This window comes from Gymnoscopelus microlampas (assembly GCF_963454915.1).
Source record: "Gymnoscopelus microlampas genome assembly, chromosome: 22".
NCBI lineage: Eukaryota > Metazoa > Chordata > Actinopteri > Myctophiformes > Myctophidae > Gymnoscopelus > Gymnoscopelus microlampas.
The window spans coordinates 38,046,336-38,067,554 of record NC_139959.1 but is presented as its reverse complement, the minus strand read 5'-3'; the positions used below and the strand labels follow the sequence as shown (position 1 = coordinate 38,067,554).

At 44.6% G+C, this 21,219-nt stretch overlaps 1 protein-coding gene across 1 annotated transcript in view; it reads left to right on the top strand.

Annotated features, from left to right (window-relative positions):
* The window catches only part of dnah5l (dynein, axonemal, heavy chain 5 like), a gene marked incomplete at its 5' end in the record, with an annotated part of 97,442 nt that extends 80,244 nt beyond the window's left edge, over positions 1-17,198 (top strand). Inside the window, 17 exons of the mRNA XM_084048191.1 lie at positions 490-672; positions 1,589-1,759; positions 2,260-2,511; positions 3,070-3,196; positions 3,387-3,508; positions 3,795-3,944; positions 5,288-5,452; positions 6,225-6,442; positions 7,331-7,386; positions 7,540-7,661; positions 13,664-13,814; positions 14,084-14,283; positions 15,021-15,209; positions 15,395-15,527; positions 15,985-16,193; positions 16,585-16,806; positions 16,932-17,198. Of these exons, the coding sequence (XP_083904317.1) occupies positions 490-672; positions 1,589-1,759; positions 2,260-2,511; positions 3,070-3,196; positions 3,387-3,508; positions 3,795-3,944; positions 5,288-5,452; positions 6,225-6,442; positions 7,331-7,386; positions 7,540-7,661; positions 13,664-13,814; positions 14,084-14,283; positions 15,021-15,209; positions 15,395-15,527; positions 15,985-16,193; positions 16,585-16,806; positions 16,932-17,162 (2,901 nt within the window). The 3' untranslated portion in view covers positions 17,163-17,198. The remainder of the gene's footprint in view (positions 1-489; positions 673-1,588; positions 1,760-2,259; positions 2,512-3,069; positions 3,197-3,386; positions 3,509-3,794; positions 3,945-5,287; positions 5,453-6,224; positions 6,443-7,330; positions 7,387-7,539; positions 7,662-13,663; positions 13,815-14,083; positions 14,284-15,020; positions 15,210-15,394; positions 15,528-15,984; positions 16,194-16,584; positions 16,807-16,931) is intronic.
* Between the last annotated feature and the right edge of the window lie 4,021 nt (positions 17,199-21,219).

Genomic DNA, 21,219 nt, shown 5'->3' with positions numbered 1-21,219 from the left:
ATAAGGTGGTGGGGGTAATGTAATGTAACATAACCCTCTCTAGGTGAAGGTGGGAGATAAGGAGGTGGGGGTAATGTATGTAACATAACCCTCTCTAGGTGAAGGTGGGAGATAAGGAGGTGGGGGTAATGTAATGTAATGCAACCCTCTCTAGGTGAAGGTGGGAGATAAGGAGGTGGGGGTAATGTAATGTAATGCAACCCTCTCTAGGTGAAGGTGGGAGATAAGGAGGTGGGGGTAATGTATGTAACATAACCCTCTCTAGGTGAAGGTGGGAGATAAGGAGGTGGGGGTAATGTAATGTAATGCAACCCTCTCTAGGTGAAGGTGGGAGATAAGGAGGTGGGGGTAATGTAATGTAATGCAACCCTCTCTAGGTGAAGGTGGGAGATAAGGAGGTGGGGGTAATGTAATGTAATGCAACCCTCTCTAGGTGAAGGTGGGAGATAAGGAGGTGGGGGTAATGTAATGTAACATAACCCTCTCTAGGTGAAGGTGGGAGATAAGGAAGTGGAGGTGATGCGAGGCTTCACTCTGTACATCAGCACCAAGCTGTCCAACCCGTCCTACAGCCCTGAGGTCCATGCCAGGACCACCATGGTGGACTTCACCGTCACGCAGAGAGGACTGGAGGACCAGCTGCTGGGACGGGTCATCCAGATAGAGAAACAGGTTGGTTGGTTAGTTAGTTATTATGCCACTACCTAAGACCTCTCTGTTTGCAGCTGCCTTATATTTTTATTCTTTCTTTTTATTTCTCTTCTGCACTGTAATTGTAATTGTATTTGTTATGTCTTACTTCTCTTTTATGCATCCTAATATATTTTTATTATAGTTTTTTCTTTGCTTGATGTTTTCTGTAAAGCACATTGAATTGCCTTGTTGTTGAAATGTGCTATACAAATAAAATTGCCTTGCCTTGCCTTGCCTACCAAGGTGTTCCAAGTTGTTCAACTAAGCCCAATTGTATTTTGAGGTCATTCTTTTAGGTTAGTTTAGGAAGGGAGTCAGTCAAGATCTTTTGGTGAGGAATTCCACATTTTGATGGCAGCATAGTAGATTAAGTAGAATGCATTTCCCCCCATGTTTGAGACAAATTTATTTTGGGGAATCTTAGAGCGGACACCCTAAATAGTTAACTAGATAGTTAGTCATGAATGAATGTTAGTTAGTCATGGTCCATAGAGAAACATACAATTAGCCTACATACAACAAGGAACATGAATAAAAACAGTCCAAACGAACAATGGCCATTTGGGACAGTAATAAATACAGGCTTTTAACTCTCTTACTGCCAAGGACGACTTATGCCGACTTATAGTTTTTTAATCGTTTTATAAAAGATTGCGCTGTTCTGTCACCCGAGTGATCAGGTTCACTTTCCACTCACCTCGATTTTTTTTAGCTGGAAGTGGGCAAACGCAGACAGTAATAAGTCTGCCAGTGAAAGAGTTAGGCTAATGTCTCCTAAGACTAAGTTATTTAGTTATTTATTCAGAAATTCTATCAGTTTATTAATCAGTCAGTCAGTTTAATCATTATTAAGTCGCTTATCCAGTCAGACACTGTTTATCTTTTCTCCCACCAGGAGTTGGAGTCGGAGCGAGTGCGCCTCCTGGAGGAGGTGACCGGTAACAAGAGGAGAATGGCAGAGCTGGAGGATAGTCTGTTGGTCCGTCTGACCAGCACAGAGGGGTCCCTGGTGGAAGACCAGTCTCTGATAGATGTCCTCACTGTTACCAAGACCACCGCACAGGAGGTGTGTGTGTGTGTGTGTGTGTGTGTGTGTGGGTGTGTGTGTGTGTGTGTGTGTGTGTGTGTGTGGGTGGGTGTGGGTGTGGGTGTGGGTGTGTGTGTGTGTGTGTGTGTGTGTGTGTGTGTGTGTGTGCGTGCGTGCGTGCGTGTGTGTGTGTTGTTTAACTATGTAGGTAAATGTTAAACTTTAAACTACACTATGTAACTTTGCTGTTCTACCCCGGATTCGAACCGGGCCTCCTGCGCAAGTGCATATATATATATTTTTTAGCACTGAGCTAATAGAGTATGCTTGCTTGCTCTGGGACGTTCAGGTCAAAATTAACGTTGAATCAGAAACAGTATCGTATCAAAGGTCGTGGCCAACCTAGACATGATCTAAATGTCTCAATAGAAGAGCAGGGAGACCAAATACAACCACCACTACAATATGTTATATTGTATACTGTATGTATGTAAAACAGTTAAATAATACAGCTTTAACATAACTCTAAATCTACGTAGGTGAGTGAGAAGCTGAGGGTTGCAGCGGACACGGAGGTGCAGATAACTCGTGCGAGGGAGGAGTACCGGCCGGTGGCCACCAGGGGCAGCATCCTGTACTTCCTGGTGGTGGAGATGTCTCTGGTCAACATCATGTACCAGACGTCCCTCAGTCAGTTCCTGGAGATCTTTGACCTGTCTCTGGAACGTTCTGCCAAGGCTCACCTCACCGCCAAGCGCATCAGCAACGTCATCGACTTCCTCACCTACCAGGTGAACACAATTAGACATCCTCAGACATTTAGGCACAGTGAGAGACATCTAAAGACAATGGTGACATTTAGGCACATTTAGAGGCATTTAATGAATTATCATTTAGGGAGGTTTAAGACATTTAGACAGTGATACATTTAGATGGGAACCACTGCATTAGAGGTAATGTAAAGACATTTTGAGACATTTAGGCACATTAGAAACATTTTGACACATTGTGTGTGTGTGTGTGTGTGTGTGTGTGTGTGTGTGTGTGTGTGTGTGTGTGTGTGTGTGTGTGTGTGTGTGTGTGTGTGTGTGTGTGTGTGTGTGTGTGTGTGTGTGTGTGTGTCTGTGCATCTTTCTGTCTGTGCATCTTTCTGTGTATCCAATACATCTATCTGTATACATGTCTCTCTCTCTGTCTGTCCATGTCTGTGTGCGTGTGTGTGCGTGTGTGTGTGTGTGTGTGTGTGTGTGTGTGTGTGTGTGTGTGTGTGTGTGTGTGTGTGTGTGTGTGTGTGTGTGTGTGTGTGTGTGTGTGTGTGTGTGTGTGTGTGTGTGTGTGTGTGTGTGTAGGTGTACAGTTATACAGTCAGAGGGTTGTATGAAGACCACAAGCTCCTGTTCACTCTGCTACTGGCTCTGAAGGTGGACCTGCAGGATAAGAACATCTCCCACAGCGAGTTCCAGACCTTCATCAAAGGTCACCCTAGTCTTAGTCTACCTCTCTCTTTAGTCTCATCACATCATTTAATTTGGCTTCCTTAAGTTTGTATCAATTTCTCTCTCCTCTCCTCTCCTCTCCTCTCCTCTCCTCTCCTCTCCTCTCCTCTCCTCTCCTCTCCTCTCCTCTCCTCTCCTCTTCACTTCTCTGTGTGATTTCATGTGAGTAGGAGGAGCCTCTCTGGACCTGAACTCGGTGGAGGCTAAACCGCGGCGCTGGATTCTGGATCTGACCTGGCTGAACCTGGTCCAGCTGTCCAGCCTGCCTCCATTCACTCAGCTACTGGTCCAGGTACATCTATAGCAGTGGTTCTCCTAGTGGGGTTCTGGGGACCCCCAGGGGTCCTTGAGGGGGTGGTCCCCAGCTAAGTTGTCATTGTCACATATAATGGCATTCATAACATTGCTGTCCCAAAAAAGTTGATTTCAAAACACACATTTTGTGTGTGTGTGTGTGTGTGTGTGTGTGTGTGTGTGTGTGTGTGTGTGTGTGTGTGTGTGTGTGTGTGTGTGTGTGTGTGTGTGTGTGTGTGTGTGTGTGTGTGTGTGTGTGTGTGTGTGTGTGTGTGTGTTTACAGGTGAGTCGTAATGAGCGTTCATGGAAGGCGTGGTTTGACCAACCTGCACCAGAGGATGCCCCAGTGCCTGATGGGTATCAGGAAATCCTGGACAGCTTCAGGAAACTGCTTCTCATCCGCAGCTGGTGTCCTGATAGAACCATCGCTCAGGTCTGTGGGCTTATTGTTCTGTGAACTTGCTTGTAAATATTGGATAGTTGCTTATTTGGGCTTGCTGTCTAACGTTGTTTGAACCAGTGGTTATCAAACATTTTCGTGTCAAAGACCGCCACTAACAACGTCGTTCTAACCTGTGCCGGCCTCCCAATCGCCAAGAACCAGCTGCGCTTCCTTGGTAATTTATGTCGCAGGGAAGACTCATCCCTCCCCAAACAGTGAACTGGCTCTAGGTCTGTTAAGGGGACCCAAGAAACGGCTGAAAGACCAATTTAAACATCCACTCAAAAAGGCCAGGATTCCTGTGGACAACTGGGAGTCCCTGGCTGGCACGGCACAATTTCCAATGGTGTTCAGAAACTTGAGACCGATCGGGCACAAGTAGCGGAAGCGAGGCGTCAACAAAGACACCAACATCTTATGTTACCCCGGCCACCTCCAACACTTCCTTGCCCAGACTTCCCCCGGCTCTTCTACTCACATCTTGGCATCCACAGTCACCGGCAGGTGCACAGACGGAGAGCTCAGCTGTAGTTCAGCTATAGCTCAAAAGGAGAGCAAATGAATGGATGAGGAGAACGGATCCTTGTTTTCGAGGCTGCCATGATGATGATGAAAATGCATTTTTCTGCAGAATTCCCATCTGAAAAGATGTTGTGCCAGAGAACCCCATACAAGATTTGTGTTGTTGTGTTTCAGAAATATTCCAAATATTGCAGATCTACAGATCTACCAGCTCACAGCTTCTTTTGGGCTTGTTTTCGTAGACATGGCTGCTTGTTTCTCTTGCAACATCGCACAGAACTGCTCGCATGCTAAAAACTGTGAGGCGCTGGTCCTCTGTGATTATTTAATTACTTTATTTAAGTGTTTTGGTGGAATCAGGGGTTAATGGGTGACACTTCCTCTTCCTCTTCCCTGCGTCTGTCATTGTTTACAACTTGAGAATGGAGTGGGAGTTGACAGGATATGTGAGAATAGGATTTTGTTGAGTTGGTAAAAATGTCACTGTCGCAACACCATGGAATGGTTTTTGATCCCAGAGGCTAATTCTCCCTCAAATGTAATTGAATAACAAGTGATTAGCCAATGGGTTCCAAGATTAGAATCAGTGGTTCTCAAACTTTGTAAAACATTTGTTTTTAAAGGATCCACGTACAGTGTACAAACGGAACCAAATGGACGTGTGTGTGTGTGTGTGTGTGTGTGTGTGTGTGTGTGTGTGTGTGTGTGTGTGTGTGTGTGTGTGTGTGTGTGTGTGTGTGTGTGTGTGTGTGTGTGTGTGTGTGTGTGTGTGTGTGTGTGTGTGTGTGTGTGTGTGTGTGTGTTCTCTCCAGGCTCGGCGGTACATCTCTGACTGTTTGGGTCAGCGTTATGCTGAAGGCCTGGTTCTGGACCTGGACAGCATGTGGAGTGAGAGCAGCACCAGAAGCCCTCTGGTCTGCCTGCTGTCCATGGGCTCAGACCCCACAGAGGACATAGAGAGACTGGCCAAAGTAAAGGTACTGTTTGCCCTCACATACCATTATAATACCGCCATGATAAAACCATGTTAATATCACGTTAATGCCATGATAAAACCAACCCTTCGGCCTTCGTTAGCATATGAATCATTGATTGCACAAATTGATTACACAAATTTGCACACATCTCCAAAATTCCTCCTCGACCTGTCTCTAATTATCTCTTTCGAGGTCGACCAATGCTCGATTTTTGTGTCCGATGCAATCCTGGGAGAGTCCTAGACCACCGATTATTTTAATTAACCACTTAAACCCTATTTTCCAAAAATAAACAATCTACAAGCTCACAACATGTCAAAGCGTGACCTGCAATTTTTTAACATTTTTGTAAATGTAATGACATGCCCAAATTAGGGACGCCAGGTTGAAACAATCACAAACAAACAGTTTTAAAAATCGGGAAAATCGAATGAGCAAGAGCTAAAACAAAAAAAAAGAAGTGTATTGAATAAACAAGGTCCAATAAAACAATAAAACAAGAGTTTGTACAACTAGTTAACAACAAGTAGGCAAGTAGGCTCTATAACTCTTTCTATGTCCTGGTGTTTCTCTGTCTCCTCTGGGCAGATCTTGAAGCATCAGTACCTGAGCCGACGGTCCTTCCTCCATTCAATGTTTTGAATTGACGAGATCTCCGTCAATGGCAGGGAATGTGTTAATACCATGATAAAACCATGTGGTGGGTAATACCATGTGGGAACGAGGACAGATCATTTCAGTTTGTGACGTCTTACCTCTGTCCTGCCACCAGGGGGTGCCCTGCAGGCCCATCTCCATGGGGCAGGGGCAGGAGGTCCACGCTCGCAGGCTATTGGCTCACAGCATTACGGACGGCGGCTGGCTCCTCCTACAGAACTGTCACCTGGGGCTCAACTTCCTGGACGAGCTCCTGGAGACGGTCACCACGGCGACTGCTGACGGCGTGCACGAGGGTTTCCGGGTGTGGCTGACGACCGACGTGCACCCCAGGTAACCATGGTGATGGAGATACAGGATTTTTAAGTAATAAGTTAACCAAGAAGTGAATGGAGCAATAAATCTTCGGATCACGTTATCTTGGGTTCTGGTTTTTAGCGGTGCCAGCCGCTCTACGTTTGACCGTGTCTGGGTGTTATGTCCGAGCACGAGAAATGAGCGCGACCTCATGACCTCACAGCTGCACACACACACAAACACACACACTCTGCCTTTATGACCTCAGGAGACCACATGCTGACCTCAAGTGAAGAACAATGCCCCACCAGCCCCCCCCCCCTTGCTTAAGTCAACAACCTCTCTCACACACACACACACACACACACACACACACACACACACACACACACACACACACACACACACACACACACTTAACATTGTTTCTCTAGTTCATATATAGCCCAATTAAATAAACTCCTCAAAGGCTTCCTTCACACAGGGTGTGATTTTTTTAAACCGACGTCCACCGACGTCCATGGCGCTCTAAGCTTATGAAAACTTGGACGTCGGCGACGTCAATGGCACTGAATGAGCTAAAAATATATCTACAATATATTCAAAGATTTGCACAAATGTTCACAATTTTTCAAAAATAGCGGATCTACAAAGTGACGCGCTATGAGCTTGTAGATCTACTATTTTTGAATAGCCAAAGTATAGAATTATGGTTAAAGTGGTTCAAATCTTAAATGACATCCGCGTCCATTGAAGTTCAATAGAGAAGTGCCGCCATGTTATATTCGGTTCCTCAAGCTTGGTGTGTGTGTGTGTGTGTGTGTGTGTGTGTGTGTGTGTGTGTGTGTGTGTGTGTGTGTGTGTGTGTGTGTGTGTGTGTGTGTGTGTGTGTGTGTGTGTGTGTGTGTGTGTGTGTGTGTGTAGGTTTCCCATAAACTTCCTCCAGTCTTCTATAAAGTTCACCAATGAACCTCCTCTAGGTAACTTAACACTGCATTATGCCTCATTCATTCATTCATTCATTCACTCACTAATGTTTTCATTCATCCATCTACAAATTTCCCCATTTATTCATTTTTATTCATCTATCCATCTATGTATGTGCCTGCCTGCATGTGTGCATGCGTGTGTAGGGATGAAGGCGGGGTTAAAGAGGACATACAGTGGAGTGACTCAGGAACAGTTGGAAGTGACCAACCAGCCTCAATGGAAACCTCTGCTGTACGCCGTGGCCTTCCTACACACTACTGTACAGGTACAGTAATACACATAACACTGTACGCTTTGGCCTTCCTACACACTACTGTACAGGTAATACACATAACACTGTACGCTTTGGCCTTCCTACACACTACTGTACAGGTAATACACATGTCTGTCTGTCCGTCCATCCGTCTGTTATCCATCCATCCATCCATCCATCCATCTGCCATGAGGGTCATCACTATTATTGAATCTAACCAGGCAGAGGAATGTATAGTTCTGACAATGTAACCACACACACTGTCAAGAAAAAGGACAATGGCCGGGTTTCCCAAAGAGCTCGTGCGTAGAGCATCGTCGCAGGTCCGACGACGGGTCTAACGTGTGACGTCACATGCTTCGCAGTACCATAGCAGGCACGTAGATTTCAGGTCATGCGTGGCCGTACGCAGCTTGCGCAAGCGTCTCCTACACAGCTGGGACTCGGCCAAACCTACGCTCTACCCTCATTAGTAGCAGGTGGTTGTGCCCCTGCGTGCCATCTAAACTGGCTGCGTGTGTGGTAAAAGTACATTCGTGAGACAGAATGCGCGCAGCATATTCCCCGCCCACAGTAGGAGGGGAGTACTGTCCTACGAAGCATTTTGTAACGAGCGCCCTGGGCCGCCTGTAACACCCATCGTTCTATGAAATCTATGAAAAGACCGACACACACACACACACACACACACACACACACACACGTGTGTATGTGTATGTGTATGTGTATGTATATATATATATATATATATATATATATATATATATATATATATATATATATATATTATGGCCGGGCCGGTGCGTAACGTGCCCCAAAAAAAAACAGACATACAAGCTGTCAACGCACTGCGATATGCCGTGTCGATAGCTTGCAGATCTGTTCTTTTGGGTAGGGCGAGCGGCTGCAGTGCTTCGTCCTCTATGCATGAACCCGAAGTTTACAAATCGTACTCTCACGGATGATCCGATCATCTAATAAAAATATTAAGCACATGCCAAGTTAACTAAAGGTATATAAATGATGCTGAGCTAAATATGTTTCCTTAATTTCGAAGTTTTATAGTTAAACGTTATGATGAAAGTGCAGTTCCTCTCACAAAGTGACAGCTGTTGCGCTCGCCATGTTTATGAATGGTTAAAACATCTTTTGAAAATAGCAGATCTACAAGCTCACAACGTGTCACAAGCTTGTAGATCTGCTCAAAAGATTGTATGCATAGTAGACTTGGGAAATGGGACGTTCTGAGATCGAACCCAAGGCTCCCACTCGCCAGCCCAACGCGTTACCAGTCATGCCAATAAGACTGAGCCCGATAGTTAGGTCTTTTGCACGCCACTTGTCGCTAAATTTGAGTGTGGGGGCTACACAGCGCAGCTGTTCCTCCTAACAGCCGCTCGCCCCAAAATAACAGATCTGCAAGCTATCAACACGGCATGTCGCAGTGTGTTTGTTGTATATATGTCTGTTTTTTTGGGGAGGCGTCGCCCGTTACGCGCCGTTATATATATATATATATATTCCTAAACTTTCCTAAAGTAAATTCCCCCCATTGGTACTAAAAGCTGTCAATCATGCAGGGGGACGCCCCCTCTATCCTCTGAATTTTTTTGAACGGCGAACAATGGCCGCAGTGTTCATTTAAGATCATTGAAATGTGTCACATTAAAATGCATTTTAATACATTACAGAATGTACCTATAAAAATGTAAGTGTCCAATTCATATAAAGGTAAGTTAGATAAAGGTGCGACTTTATCTTAGTATATTTGCAAAATCCTGTAGGCCTATATATAGATATATGTATGCAAAGGGTGTTTAAACTATAGTAGGATAGCACTACGTAGTTGACGTAGGCTTTACGTAGGCTACGTCCAGGATCTCTTCACGTGCATGCTGTCTCACGAATGTAGTTTTAGCACAGACGAAACGGAACCTACGACGATGGTGTCTACTGAAGCCAATTTAGATGAGACGTTGGGCACACACAGCTGCTACTAACGAAGATAGTGCGCAGCGGGGTTGCTACTGCGCAGATGCGTGGAGGCACCTACGCAGCTTCTAGGCTACGCAGGAGCTCAAATTCGTTTGGGAAACGCGGCCAATGCCTACTGATTGTGTGCTGGGTGGTGTATGGACACAAACAGACAAGCAAACTACAAACTTCAAAGTTATTTTATTCAAGAAGACAAACACATGACAATCATCTCTCTCACCTTTGGCCCTGCCCTGGATCCCAAAAGAGTCAAGTTTGGTTTCAGGCCCTTACAATAAACATGTTAAACTCTGCTGAACCGTGTGTCTTGCCATCCTTTGGTCATGTCCATTCGTGTTAAAGGGATAAAAAATATCTTATTTTCTATCAATTACACACCCCATGAGGCCTTGAATTCATGGAAATTCAGAGAGTTTTTGTCGCATTCCTAAGACAATAATTTGATGACCGGCGGAAAGATGCTAATGTCTCCGGTAGGAGATTCAAAGTTGACACTTAGTGTCTCCTGCCGGAGCCGCCGCCGGTCATCAAATTATGGGCTTAGGAATGCGACAAAAAGTAAAACATCTCCTTGAATTCATAGTCCAAGAGCTTAGCTCCCAAATACAAAGGAATCGTTCAGTTTGTGATAAAAGCATGACATTTGGTACACTTATAGCCAAAGGCATTCCAAAAAGAATTGGATATGGAGCCATCATGAATTTTCAACATGGCGCCCATGGCAGCCATTTTTCAAAATGGCCGCCAGCAACAACTGTTTTCTTATGAATGATGGATATAATATGATATTTCAGACTTATTTACTATACATAGTACTTGGTAAATGTCTTTTGGATAATAGAAAATTGTCATCGAATATTCAAGATGGCCGCCATTTTTCAAGATGGCAGCCGTCACTTGATATGATATGGGAGATCTCGGTGTCAAATCAGTCATTTTTTATGATGCAGAATTCAAATTTGGAACTTTGGAATTGGCCAGAAGCTTCCTTCTACCTCACAACTGAATATGACCACTGTTTCTTTCAAGATGGCAGCCGTATAGCCGAAATAAAAATTATAATGGCAAGAAAAGAGAGCTATTATCTATTTTATTGGAATAAAAATGTTGATCCAATAAGCTAAAAAATCCCTATATCTGCAAAATGAAAACAACTGAACCATTCGATGAATGGAAATGTAATAGAGTGGATGTTGAAGCACAGCCAGGGCACACTGGTGACACCACTGCTGTGAAACTCGGCATGGGGTTCAGTGCCAGCTAAATACACTCTTTATAATGCCATATTTTCTGTAATTAATGTGCTGGTTGTGGTGATAGTTTAGTGGTAGTGTAGTTTAGTTTCCTAAATGCTATCTAATGTTAGCCCCACATCTACTTATAGTTTACATATTTAGATGTAGTTAGATAGCCGCACCTGAATGGACAGGATGTGCCAGCGCGGGAGAGCCGAGCCAAGGGTAACGGGGCTTTATATGACTTTCATATAGTTACCCGGATGGTGTACAGATCGCACAGGAATTAAATGGTACTGGATGAACGATCGGGCTAGGTGTAGGGGAATTTTCTTATCCGAACCTAGTTGTATCCCATACTTGAATGTGTTTCCCTGTAGTAAAAGGTGGTAAAAGGATAGTCCCTCGGCCTTTACTGCAAACATTGTTTTTTTCTTGTGTAAGAAAATGTCTAAGAAATTCCAACTTGTGAATTTTGATGGTGAAGGACCATCAACTTCTTTATTATATGCTTATATATAGCTCTGTATTATGCCAAGAACATACGGCAGAGGCATTGAGATGTCCTTTGCGGTCCAAGCGAGCAGACAAGGGGAGTGGATACACTTCACTTGCAGAGCATTTAATCCAGTTTAATGAACTTGGCCAGCTCCCTTCAACATTTCCAATTGGAAGACTGGATGAGGGTCATGTTGTTGAAGCAGCCATGATTGCGAACAAAGCTCAATACCATCAAACATGCAGGCTGAAGTACAATGAAACCAAGTTGAAAAGAGCAAAAAAACGAGCATGCAGTGAAAGTCTTGATGAACAGTCAGAATGCAAACTCAGAAGGTCCCAACCAAGTCGGACTCCTGAAATGAGACAGGACATGTGTTTTTTCTGCAGACAGCCTGCTGGCAATGAAGGCCTTCATGAGGCTGCAAGATTTAAATTGGACCATCGGGTGCGCGCTGCTGCAACCCTACTTCAAGATACAGAATTACTTGGGCGACTTAGTGCTGGGGACATGGTAGCCATTGAAGCTAAGTATCACACCAGATGCCTAGTAGGTCTCTATAATCGTGCCAGAAAGGCTAACTTAGAACTTAGACATGCAGCATCAACCTCTGGTGTTGTGTTTGCTGCGTTGGTGCTTTACATAGAAGAGACCAGGCAACACGATGGGTCAGCACCTGTATTCAAACTAGCTGAACTTTCCCAGGTCTACAAGTCACGAATGGAACAGCTAGGAGTAGAGGTTGATAACTCTACACGGCTGAAAGAGAGACTTCTTGCCGAGTTCCCTGATATGCGAGGTTACAACAAGGGAAGAGATATCCTGATGGCCTTTGAAGACGACATCGGCACTGCTCTTTCCTGAGCTTACACATGCCCTGTTGAAATTGTCTTCAGCACCAAATGACATACCACAGGAGGTAATGACCACAATTGAGAGGTTTATTATCTTACTCTATGACCGAACCAGCACATGCACAGAAATAGATACGGCAAGGAGGAAGTTATTTGCAAAGAGGCACAATGTACAATCAATCCCTCCGACCAAGACTGCCCTAGAAGAGCATGTCAAGAGAGCAGTATACCAAGGAGGCCACGTGTGGGGTCAAGTGCTGGTGTCAACACCAGAACTACCTTCACCGTGCAAATGGGGCTGGTCAAAGACATCTGAGGGGGACTATGAACCCTTCTGGACATGCCTACCAGATGCAGGCCAGTCCAGTTATGAACTTGTCTCTTGCAAATGTAAGAAGGGTTGTGTTGGGCAGTGCAAGTGCAAAAAAGCTCAGTTGCAGTGCACAGCTCTCTGTTTCTGTGAAGGCGAGTGTGAATGGTCTTTCCTGTGATAGACCCTAGGTTTAGCCTCACTTAATATGAGTCTTGTGAGATAGATGGAAGCTTCTTAGAAAGTTCCTAATTCAACTCTTGCATCAAGAAAAATGTATAATTCGACACAGAGATCATCCATATCTAACTAGTCTGAAAAAATGGCGGCCATTTTGAATTTTCAATGAAAATGTTCAACTATCCAAAAAACATATTACCAAGTACATATGGTAAATAAATTCAACAAATCATATTATATCCATCACTCATTAGAAAACAGTTGTTGCTGGTGGCCATTTAGAAAAATGGCTGCCATGGGCGCCATGTTGAAAATTCATGACGCCTCCATATCTAAATCTTTTGGGAATGCCTTTAGCTATAAGTGTACCAAATTTCATGCTTTTATCACAAACTGAACAATTCCTTTGTATTTGGGAGCTAAGCTCTTGGACTACATGTGACGGCTGCCATCTTGAAAAATGGTGGCCATCTTGAATATTCGATGTCAATTTTCTATTATCCAAAAGACATGTACATTTACCAAGTACTATGTATAGTAAATAAGTCTGAAATATCATATTATATCCATCATTCATAAGAAAAGAGTTGTTGCTGGTGGCCATTTTGAAAAATGGCTGCCATGGGCGCCATGTTGAAAATTCATGATGGCTCCATATCCAATTATTTTTGGAATGCCTTTGGCTATAAGTGTACCAAATTTCATGCTTTTATCACAAATTGAACGATTGTTTTGGTTATCTGCTGCACTATCAGGGCTCCATGGGGTGTGTAATCAATGGATAAAAAGTCATTTTATCAAATCAACTATCCCTTTAAGAGGTTACTTAGTACCTAACCAGAGGGGTGTGAGTGACGTGTGACAAAAGTGAATATCACTCATCTCTGTCTGTCTATCTATCTGTCTCTCCCTCTCTGTCTCTCCCTGTCTCTCTCTCTCAGGAGCGGCGTAAGTTCGGTGCGTTAGGGTGGAACATACCGTATGAGTTCAACCAGGCGGACTTCTCCTCCAGCATGCAGTTTGTTCAGAACCACCTGGACGACATGGACTCTAAACAAGGAGTCAACTGGAGCTGTCTCAGATACATGCTGGGTACATAACTGTGTGTGTGTGTGTGTGTGTGTGTGTGTGTGTGTGTGTGTGTGTGTGTGTGTGTGTGTGTGTGTGTGTGTGTGTGTGTGTGTGTGTGTGTGTGTGTGTGTGTGTGTGTGTGTGTTCTCTAAAAACTCTTCTCTTCTCTATATGTTTGATTCATCCATGATAGCACACACTCACACACCGTTATACAGGAGGCAACAGGATTTACTAAAGTTCTAATCACTTTAAAAGAGGGATGTGTACGACGTCTCTCTGGTGTCTAGGTGAGGTGCAGTATGGCGGCAGGGTGACAGACGACCTAGACAAACGTCTCCTCAACACCTTCACCAGAGTGTGGTTCAGCGACAGCACCTTCTCCGCTGCCTTCTGTTTCTATAAGGGTTACAGCGTCCCCGGCAAGGCCAGCACTGTGCAGGACTGCCTGCAGCACATAGACGCCCTGCCGCTGGTCGACTCCCCTGAGGTTAGAACCCCACAACCTCCTGATGTTAGCAGGGGTGGAAGAAGTACTCCCGATTGTTTTAAGTGAAACGCCTGTATTAAAACAAAAATGTTTGCGTAAAAGTGCAAATGTTTTGGCAACTAAATATACTTATATACTAGTGCCAAAGTAAAAGTACAAATGTTTATTTTTTTCAACATGTGTGAAACCTTTTTCAAAGTAGCAGATCTATAAGCTCACAGCGCGTTGATCCGGATGCATTTTGAGCTTATAGATCAGGTAGATCAGGTTATTATTATAGGATCGACCCAGGTTGTAATGGTGGTTGCCAGGTACGAAATGAGGCCAATTTATACCTGGGACCATTTCACACCTGGTAAATGCCCTCCTTTCTCTTTGACAAGGCTTGGATATTCCACTGATGTTCCACGGAAGTGCCAATGGCATGGGCTCTTTGCCAATGAACTTAGTAAATCCTTTGAAACTTTGGAATATCACATCTGTACCTGTTGAACCTGTGTGTGTCTGTGTCCCTTTTATGCCATATTTTGAATCTCAGAGAGTTTTGTATCTATCAGTCTTTGTCCTTTTAATGCTCATATGGAGATCTCTGATGTCATCAGTATGCCCATATGGGCATATTAGTGGGATTCTGGACACTAGGGGTCGGCGTTCCCCCATTTGAGAAACACTGCTACAACCTGCTGTATATGACAACCTTTTCAAGCATTTTGTGTTGATGCTTACCCGCCTGTCAGGTGTTTGGGCTCCACCCCAACGCTGACATCACCTACCAGACCAAGCTGGCCACTGAGACACTCGGCACCATCATCAACATCCAACCAAAAGACAGTGGAGGCGGTGCCGGGGAGACCAGAGAGGCTGCTGTTCTGAGACTGGCCAATGAGATGCTGGAGAAACTACCACCTGACTACGTGCCTCATGAAGTAACCAATTAAATGAGTGGTACTCTCTGAATACCGATGCTGCTACTACTACCACTGAAGTGTGTGTGTGTGTGTGTGTGTGTGTGTGTGTGTGTGTGTGTGTGTGTGTGTGTGTGTGTGTGTGTGTGTGTGTGTGTGTGTGTGTGTGTGTGTGTGTGTGTGTGTGTGTGTGTGTGTGTGAATAGGTCAAATGTCAACTCAAGAAGATGGGACTGCTCCAGCCAATGAATATCTTCCTCAGACAGGAAGTGGAGCGCATGCAGCGCGTCATCAGCATCGTACGGAGCACGCTCGATGACCTCAAACTGGCCATCGATGGTCAGTCACAAACACACACACATGTGCTCACGCACTCGCCTGCACACACACAAACTAAGACACAACAATACCTCACTCTCACTCACTTCTTCACGCACGACACACACATACAGGATGCGCAAGCATAAGCACACGGACACTGCTTTTGTTGCGCTCCATGTTAATGAATGGAGCCGTTCTCACTGGCCGCTCACGCACAAGATTTTTATTCCGCTGTGCGCGTGTTCACGCACGTATTCTCATAGAAATAAGGTGTCCACGCGTCCCGGTTTGGATTGCCAAGAACAATCGTGCGCAAACCTGCGCACACAATACAGCACTTGTGCGGGCACTTTTTGGTGGATTCAGTGCGTCACTCATTCACTCAGTCACTCAGTCACTCACTCACTCACTCACTCACTCACTCACTCACTCACTCACTCACTCACACTCACTCACTCACTCACTCTCTCTTCAGGTACGATCATCATGTCAGAGGACTTGCGGGAGGCGGTAGACAGTATGTTCGATGCCAGGGTGCCCAGGCTGTGGCATCGTGTCAGCTGGGACTCCACCACTCTGGGCTTCTGGTTCACTGAGCTACTGGACAGAAACCAGCAGTTCAGGGACTGGGTGTTTAATGGGCGACCGAACCAGTTCTGGCTGACTGGTTTCTTCAACCCACAGGTCTGTTTGATCTGTCTTTGTCTGCAAGTGTTTGCATGTGTTAGTGCATGTGTTAGTGCATGTGTGCAGGCATGCGTGCATGCGTGTGTTGTGCTGCCTCTGTACAATTTACAATTGTGGTATTTAGCAGACAGTATTATCCATGTATTCTCTTCTCCTCTTCTTTTTCATGGCATTCTTGAACTCATTCTTAATACTGTCTCGTCTCGTTGGCTGTGGTTTAAAAGTAGTAATAGCCCTAGTACTAAACAGGGAACACACCTGGACCATTGATATGCTGAGTGTGTGTGTGTGTGTGTGTGTGTCTGTGTGTGTGTGTGTGTGTGTGTGTGTGTGTGCGTGCGTGCGTGCGTGCGTGCGTGCGTGCGTGCGTGCGTGCGTGCGTTTTCAGGGTTTTTTGACAGCCATGCGTCAGGAGACGACGCGTTCCAACTTGTCCAAGGGCTGGGCCTTGGATACGGTCGTCCTTAGCAACGACGTCACCAGGATGATGAGGGAGGACGTGCTGGCCCCGCCCCCAGAGGAAGTGGGAGGAGTCTACGTCCACGGTCTCTTCCTGGATGGCGCCGGTTGGGACAAACGCAACGCTAAACTTGCAGAGGCGTCGCCCAAGGTAACGCAGAATTCTCATAGATTCAGCTTCAGATTCACTTTATTGTCACTTAGGTGCGCTGGTTAGGTACATAAAAATACACTCATTGATTGATTTATTGATCGATCTATCCATCCATCTCCTAGGTCTTGTTCACTGCCCTGCCAGTGGTCCACGTGTACGCGGTCAGTACATCCAACATGGCCGACGGTAAGCGCCAGCAGGGCGGCAGCAGTGTGAGTATGTACTCGTGTCCCGTGTACAAGAAGCCCCGCCGGACGGACCTGACTTACGTCTTCTCCCTGCTGCTCCGCAGCTCCCAGCAGCCTGAGCACTGGACGCTCCGCGGGGCAGCACTGCTCTGTGACTGCAAGTAGTGTGTGTGTGTACTTGTATTACTATAGTTCTGAGGGCCAAATGTTACCACAAGTATAGTAGATTTTGAAATACAGACATTGTGAGGACCATTTTCCTGGTTTTAGGGTTAAAAATGGCAAAAACTAAATGAAAAAAATGGCATAGGTCCTCACAACTATTGTAAATTATAAAAACGTGCGTGCGTGGGCTGTTTCCCCAGGTCAGACAGAGAAATGGAAGGGGAAGAGAGAGGGGATGGAATGAGCAATACAATTTGTTATCTGTTTCTATGAGTCTGTTCGAAGCCACATTATAATGATACTGTCATCTGTAGTTATTTTCTGTTGAATTTTGAGTTGATTTGACATCTAATATCATCTTCCTATTCTATTACTCTGTATTATTATATTACTATTATCTCACATTCCATGTTTTATTTATGTCTGTTAGAAATACAATTTGTTGACTATCCTAAAACATTCTTCGGCACATAGATATTCTCACCTGTTATTCAGAACAATCACAGGTCAAAAACGTGAAGTTGCTGTACTGTCACACTGTTGTCATTTCTCTTAATAAAATAGATAAATGCTGAATCACCTGATACTACCTACAACTCTTAAAAAATACTATTTTTACCATCATGGTAAAGGAAGACATTACAGAATTCAGATAAACGTGTGTGTGTGTGTGTGTGTGTGTGTGTGTGTGTGTGTGTGTGTGTGTGTGTGTGTGTGTGTGTGTGTGTGTGTGTGTGTGTGTGTGTGTGTGTGTGTGTGTGTGTGTGTGTGTGTGTGTGTGTGCGTGCGTGTGTGAGATTGTGAACGCACAGCCGTGTGCGTGTGTGTGCGTGTGTGCGTGTGTGCGTGTGCGTGTGCGTGTGTGCGTGCGCGTGTGTGCGTGCGTGTGTGTGTGCGTGCGTGCGTGCGTGTGTGTGAGCGTGTGTGTGTGTGTGTGTGTGTGTGTGTGTGTGTGTGTGTGTGTGTGTGTGTGTGTGTGTGTGTGTGTGTGTGTGTGTGTGTGTGTGTGTGTGTGTGTGTGTGTGTGTGTGTGTGCGTGCACGCGCGTGGCACGCGCGTGGCACTTGTACATCTGCTATTTTGGATTAGCCAACGCAAAAATCTAAAATGACAAATGACAGGTTTTAATGGGTTAAGCGGCAGTCACACAATCTGTCGATTACAAAATGATCCAAAATTCATGAACTCACACAAGAACAGAAGTGTCTGGCTCGCATGCTTCGTGAATCGTATGTATTCAATTCTTATTTTAAACTTGGTGTAAAAAGGAACATCTCGGATGCAGTATAGTGACTGGGTAAAACATGTTTTTTTTCCTCCAAAAATAAATTATATATATTTTCCCCATGTTTAGCAAACTCAGCAAAACTCAGAAGGCTGACAATGGGTCCATTCAGCCCTAAAAAGTCTCTCCATGACGCAAAAATGCACAAACGTGAATGGAATGTCTTGGTCTTGACGGTGACTATGTCATTGTCTCTCTCACGCAATCATGAGTCCAAGAAGTTATTGTTGTAACCATTGGAGTTATTATTGTAACTAAGGCTGCTATGAATAGCTCCTCCTGGATGTGTCTGTTGGTGTTATCTTTAGCTCCTCTGAAAGTGCTTCAGACTCAGGACCCTGGGGGTTCCCCTCTAGCTGTACAATGTAAAAAAAGGAAGATGGGATTTCTGTGTGTTGTCACAGCAGCCCCTGTAGCCTGGCCTACTGTGTTGTTCTGTGTACTTTGTGTCTTTACAGCATTGGTGGGGTCAAAGTGGGGTCCGGGGACCCCCAGGGGTCCTTGGGGGGGTTCCAGGACCCAGCAAAAGTAGTTAATGTTGCATCATCAGTATAATTTTAACTACTTTATCCATTTATAAGTTGGTTATTAAAAAATAGCAGATATATAAGCTCACAGTGTGTCACTTCGTGCCGCGCTGCGAGCTTGTACATCTGGTATTTTTGAACATTTTTGAAAAATCTTGAAACATTTTTGAACATTTTGATTGTTTTAACACAAATCTTCTCTTCTAGTGGAGCGGCTAAATGCTTTTTATTGGCAGAATCTTTCAGTTGATGATAAAAGCGTGAAAATTGGCATGAGCAGTCTCCATGGGTCACTTGACAAGAAAATTGTCCGAGGCAGTTGTAATTTCAAGATGGCGGCCATTTTTCAAGATGGCCGACACCTTAGTGGGCAGTTAAGTGATATGATGGTTTATTTGGTGATACAAGCATGAAAATTGGCATGAATAGTCTCTGTGGGTCACTTGACAATAGGCCACCCACAGCTACTTGACATTTTAACATGGCGGCCATTTTTCAAGATGGCCAACACTTTAGTGGAGCAATTAAGTTATATAATGGTTCATTTGGTGATACAAGCATGAAAATTGGCATGAGCAGTCTCTGTGGGTCACTTGACAACAAGCCACCCACAGCTACTTGAAATTTCAAGATGGCGGCCATTTTTCAAGATGGCCACCACCTTAGTGGAGCAGTTAAGCTTAAAAAATCATTTAGTTGGTGATACAAGCATGAAAATTGCCATGAGCCGTCTCAAAAGGTCATTTGACAAGAAACCCCACAACCACCACTTGAAATTTCAAGATGACCGCATGTGGATCTTTAAATGATACCTTTTCTCATAGAAATGTATAGGGTTCCTCAAAAAGCTCTGTCAAGAGATGTTGTTTGACTGTGTTTTGTCTGACTCCTCGCCCACGACCTGTCCAGTTTGGTAAAACCTGTCAGGAGTTGCCTCCCACTGGCATAGCTCTCAGGGTTCACTGAGGTACACAAGCTCCCTTACCACGACAAGGTAACAGTCACAAGGGAGGATTTTTTTTATTTTTATTTTTTTAACTAACAGCCATTGCATGTGTCAAATAAATACTAAGAAATGGGGAAACAAAAAATATGACTAATAAATGAGCACAGTTGAGGTGCTGAACGGACAGTGCTCCAAAATTATAATTGAGCAATGGCTAATACTGAATGGCAGTAGCCACGGAACCATGACAAACTATACTAAGGAACTAAACTGAAAATGTGCTTCACTGTTACGTATGGCAGTGGAAGGCAGTTGAAGCAATGTTACAAAGTAACAACTGAAAATCACACACTAATAGACTGGTGACAAAGTAAAACATGATGCACTGATGTGGCGAGGGGATGCCGAGCCATAGGCCTACACTTGAAAACACAGAGGACAACGGGGAATAACTCTGGCAAAATAAACATGCAAATAGGTTCTAGCAGGGGCAACTACATAGGCATGTGCAACTGAGTCCATATCTGAAGCACTTACACCTTCCAGCCTTGGTGCACCCACATTTGGTCAACTCCCGCAATAGGTGGAAGTGGAGTCCAGAAGACTTTCCACTTCTCGTCCTGTTCCACCCATTCCCAGTCAGATGGGCTCGGCATTTTTGGATGTCGCTTCAATGCCTGTCACCACACGTATCCAGCCTCATAAGAAGCACTTTTGGCATGTTCTTTGAGTGCTGCTTGAGTTGGTGGGATCAAGTCATAATCATAATGTCTTTGCTTTCTGGCAAAGAGATCAAGATGTAGATGCTCTCTTTTGGGCCCTTTCCAGCTCTGTGTTGTTGAACCTAAGTTTACAGCTTAAATTATATTTTGCTCTGTTTCTTGTCAATGTGCTTTCTATGCCATCACCTTCATCTAGTCGGGTTAGACTAAGTAAGATAGGCAGAGCATTGATCTTATGAAATAATGGAACATTTCTTGCAATGGTATCATAACCAGTACGATCGTGCTCTCTGTTGAATAAACTCGGCTGAATGAGTTTTTCCTTGGTGACCTGCTGACAAATGAAACATCTGTCCCAGTTAGTTACTGTTATGATGGCTTCTGCCATGTCTGCAGCATAGGCAGAGGCCGAGGGTTTATCCTTTTACCACCTTTTACCAAGCACTTTGATGTATGGGATACAACTAAGTTTGTGCCTTAACCCTAAACTTAGTCCGATCGTTCATCCAATGCCATTTAAATCCTGTGCGATCTGTACACCATCCGGTTAACTAAAACCCCATTAACCGTGGCTCGA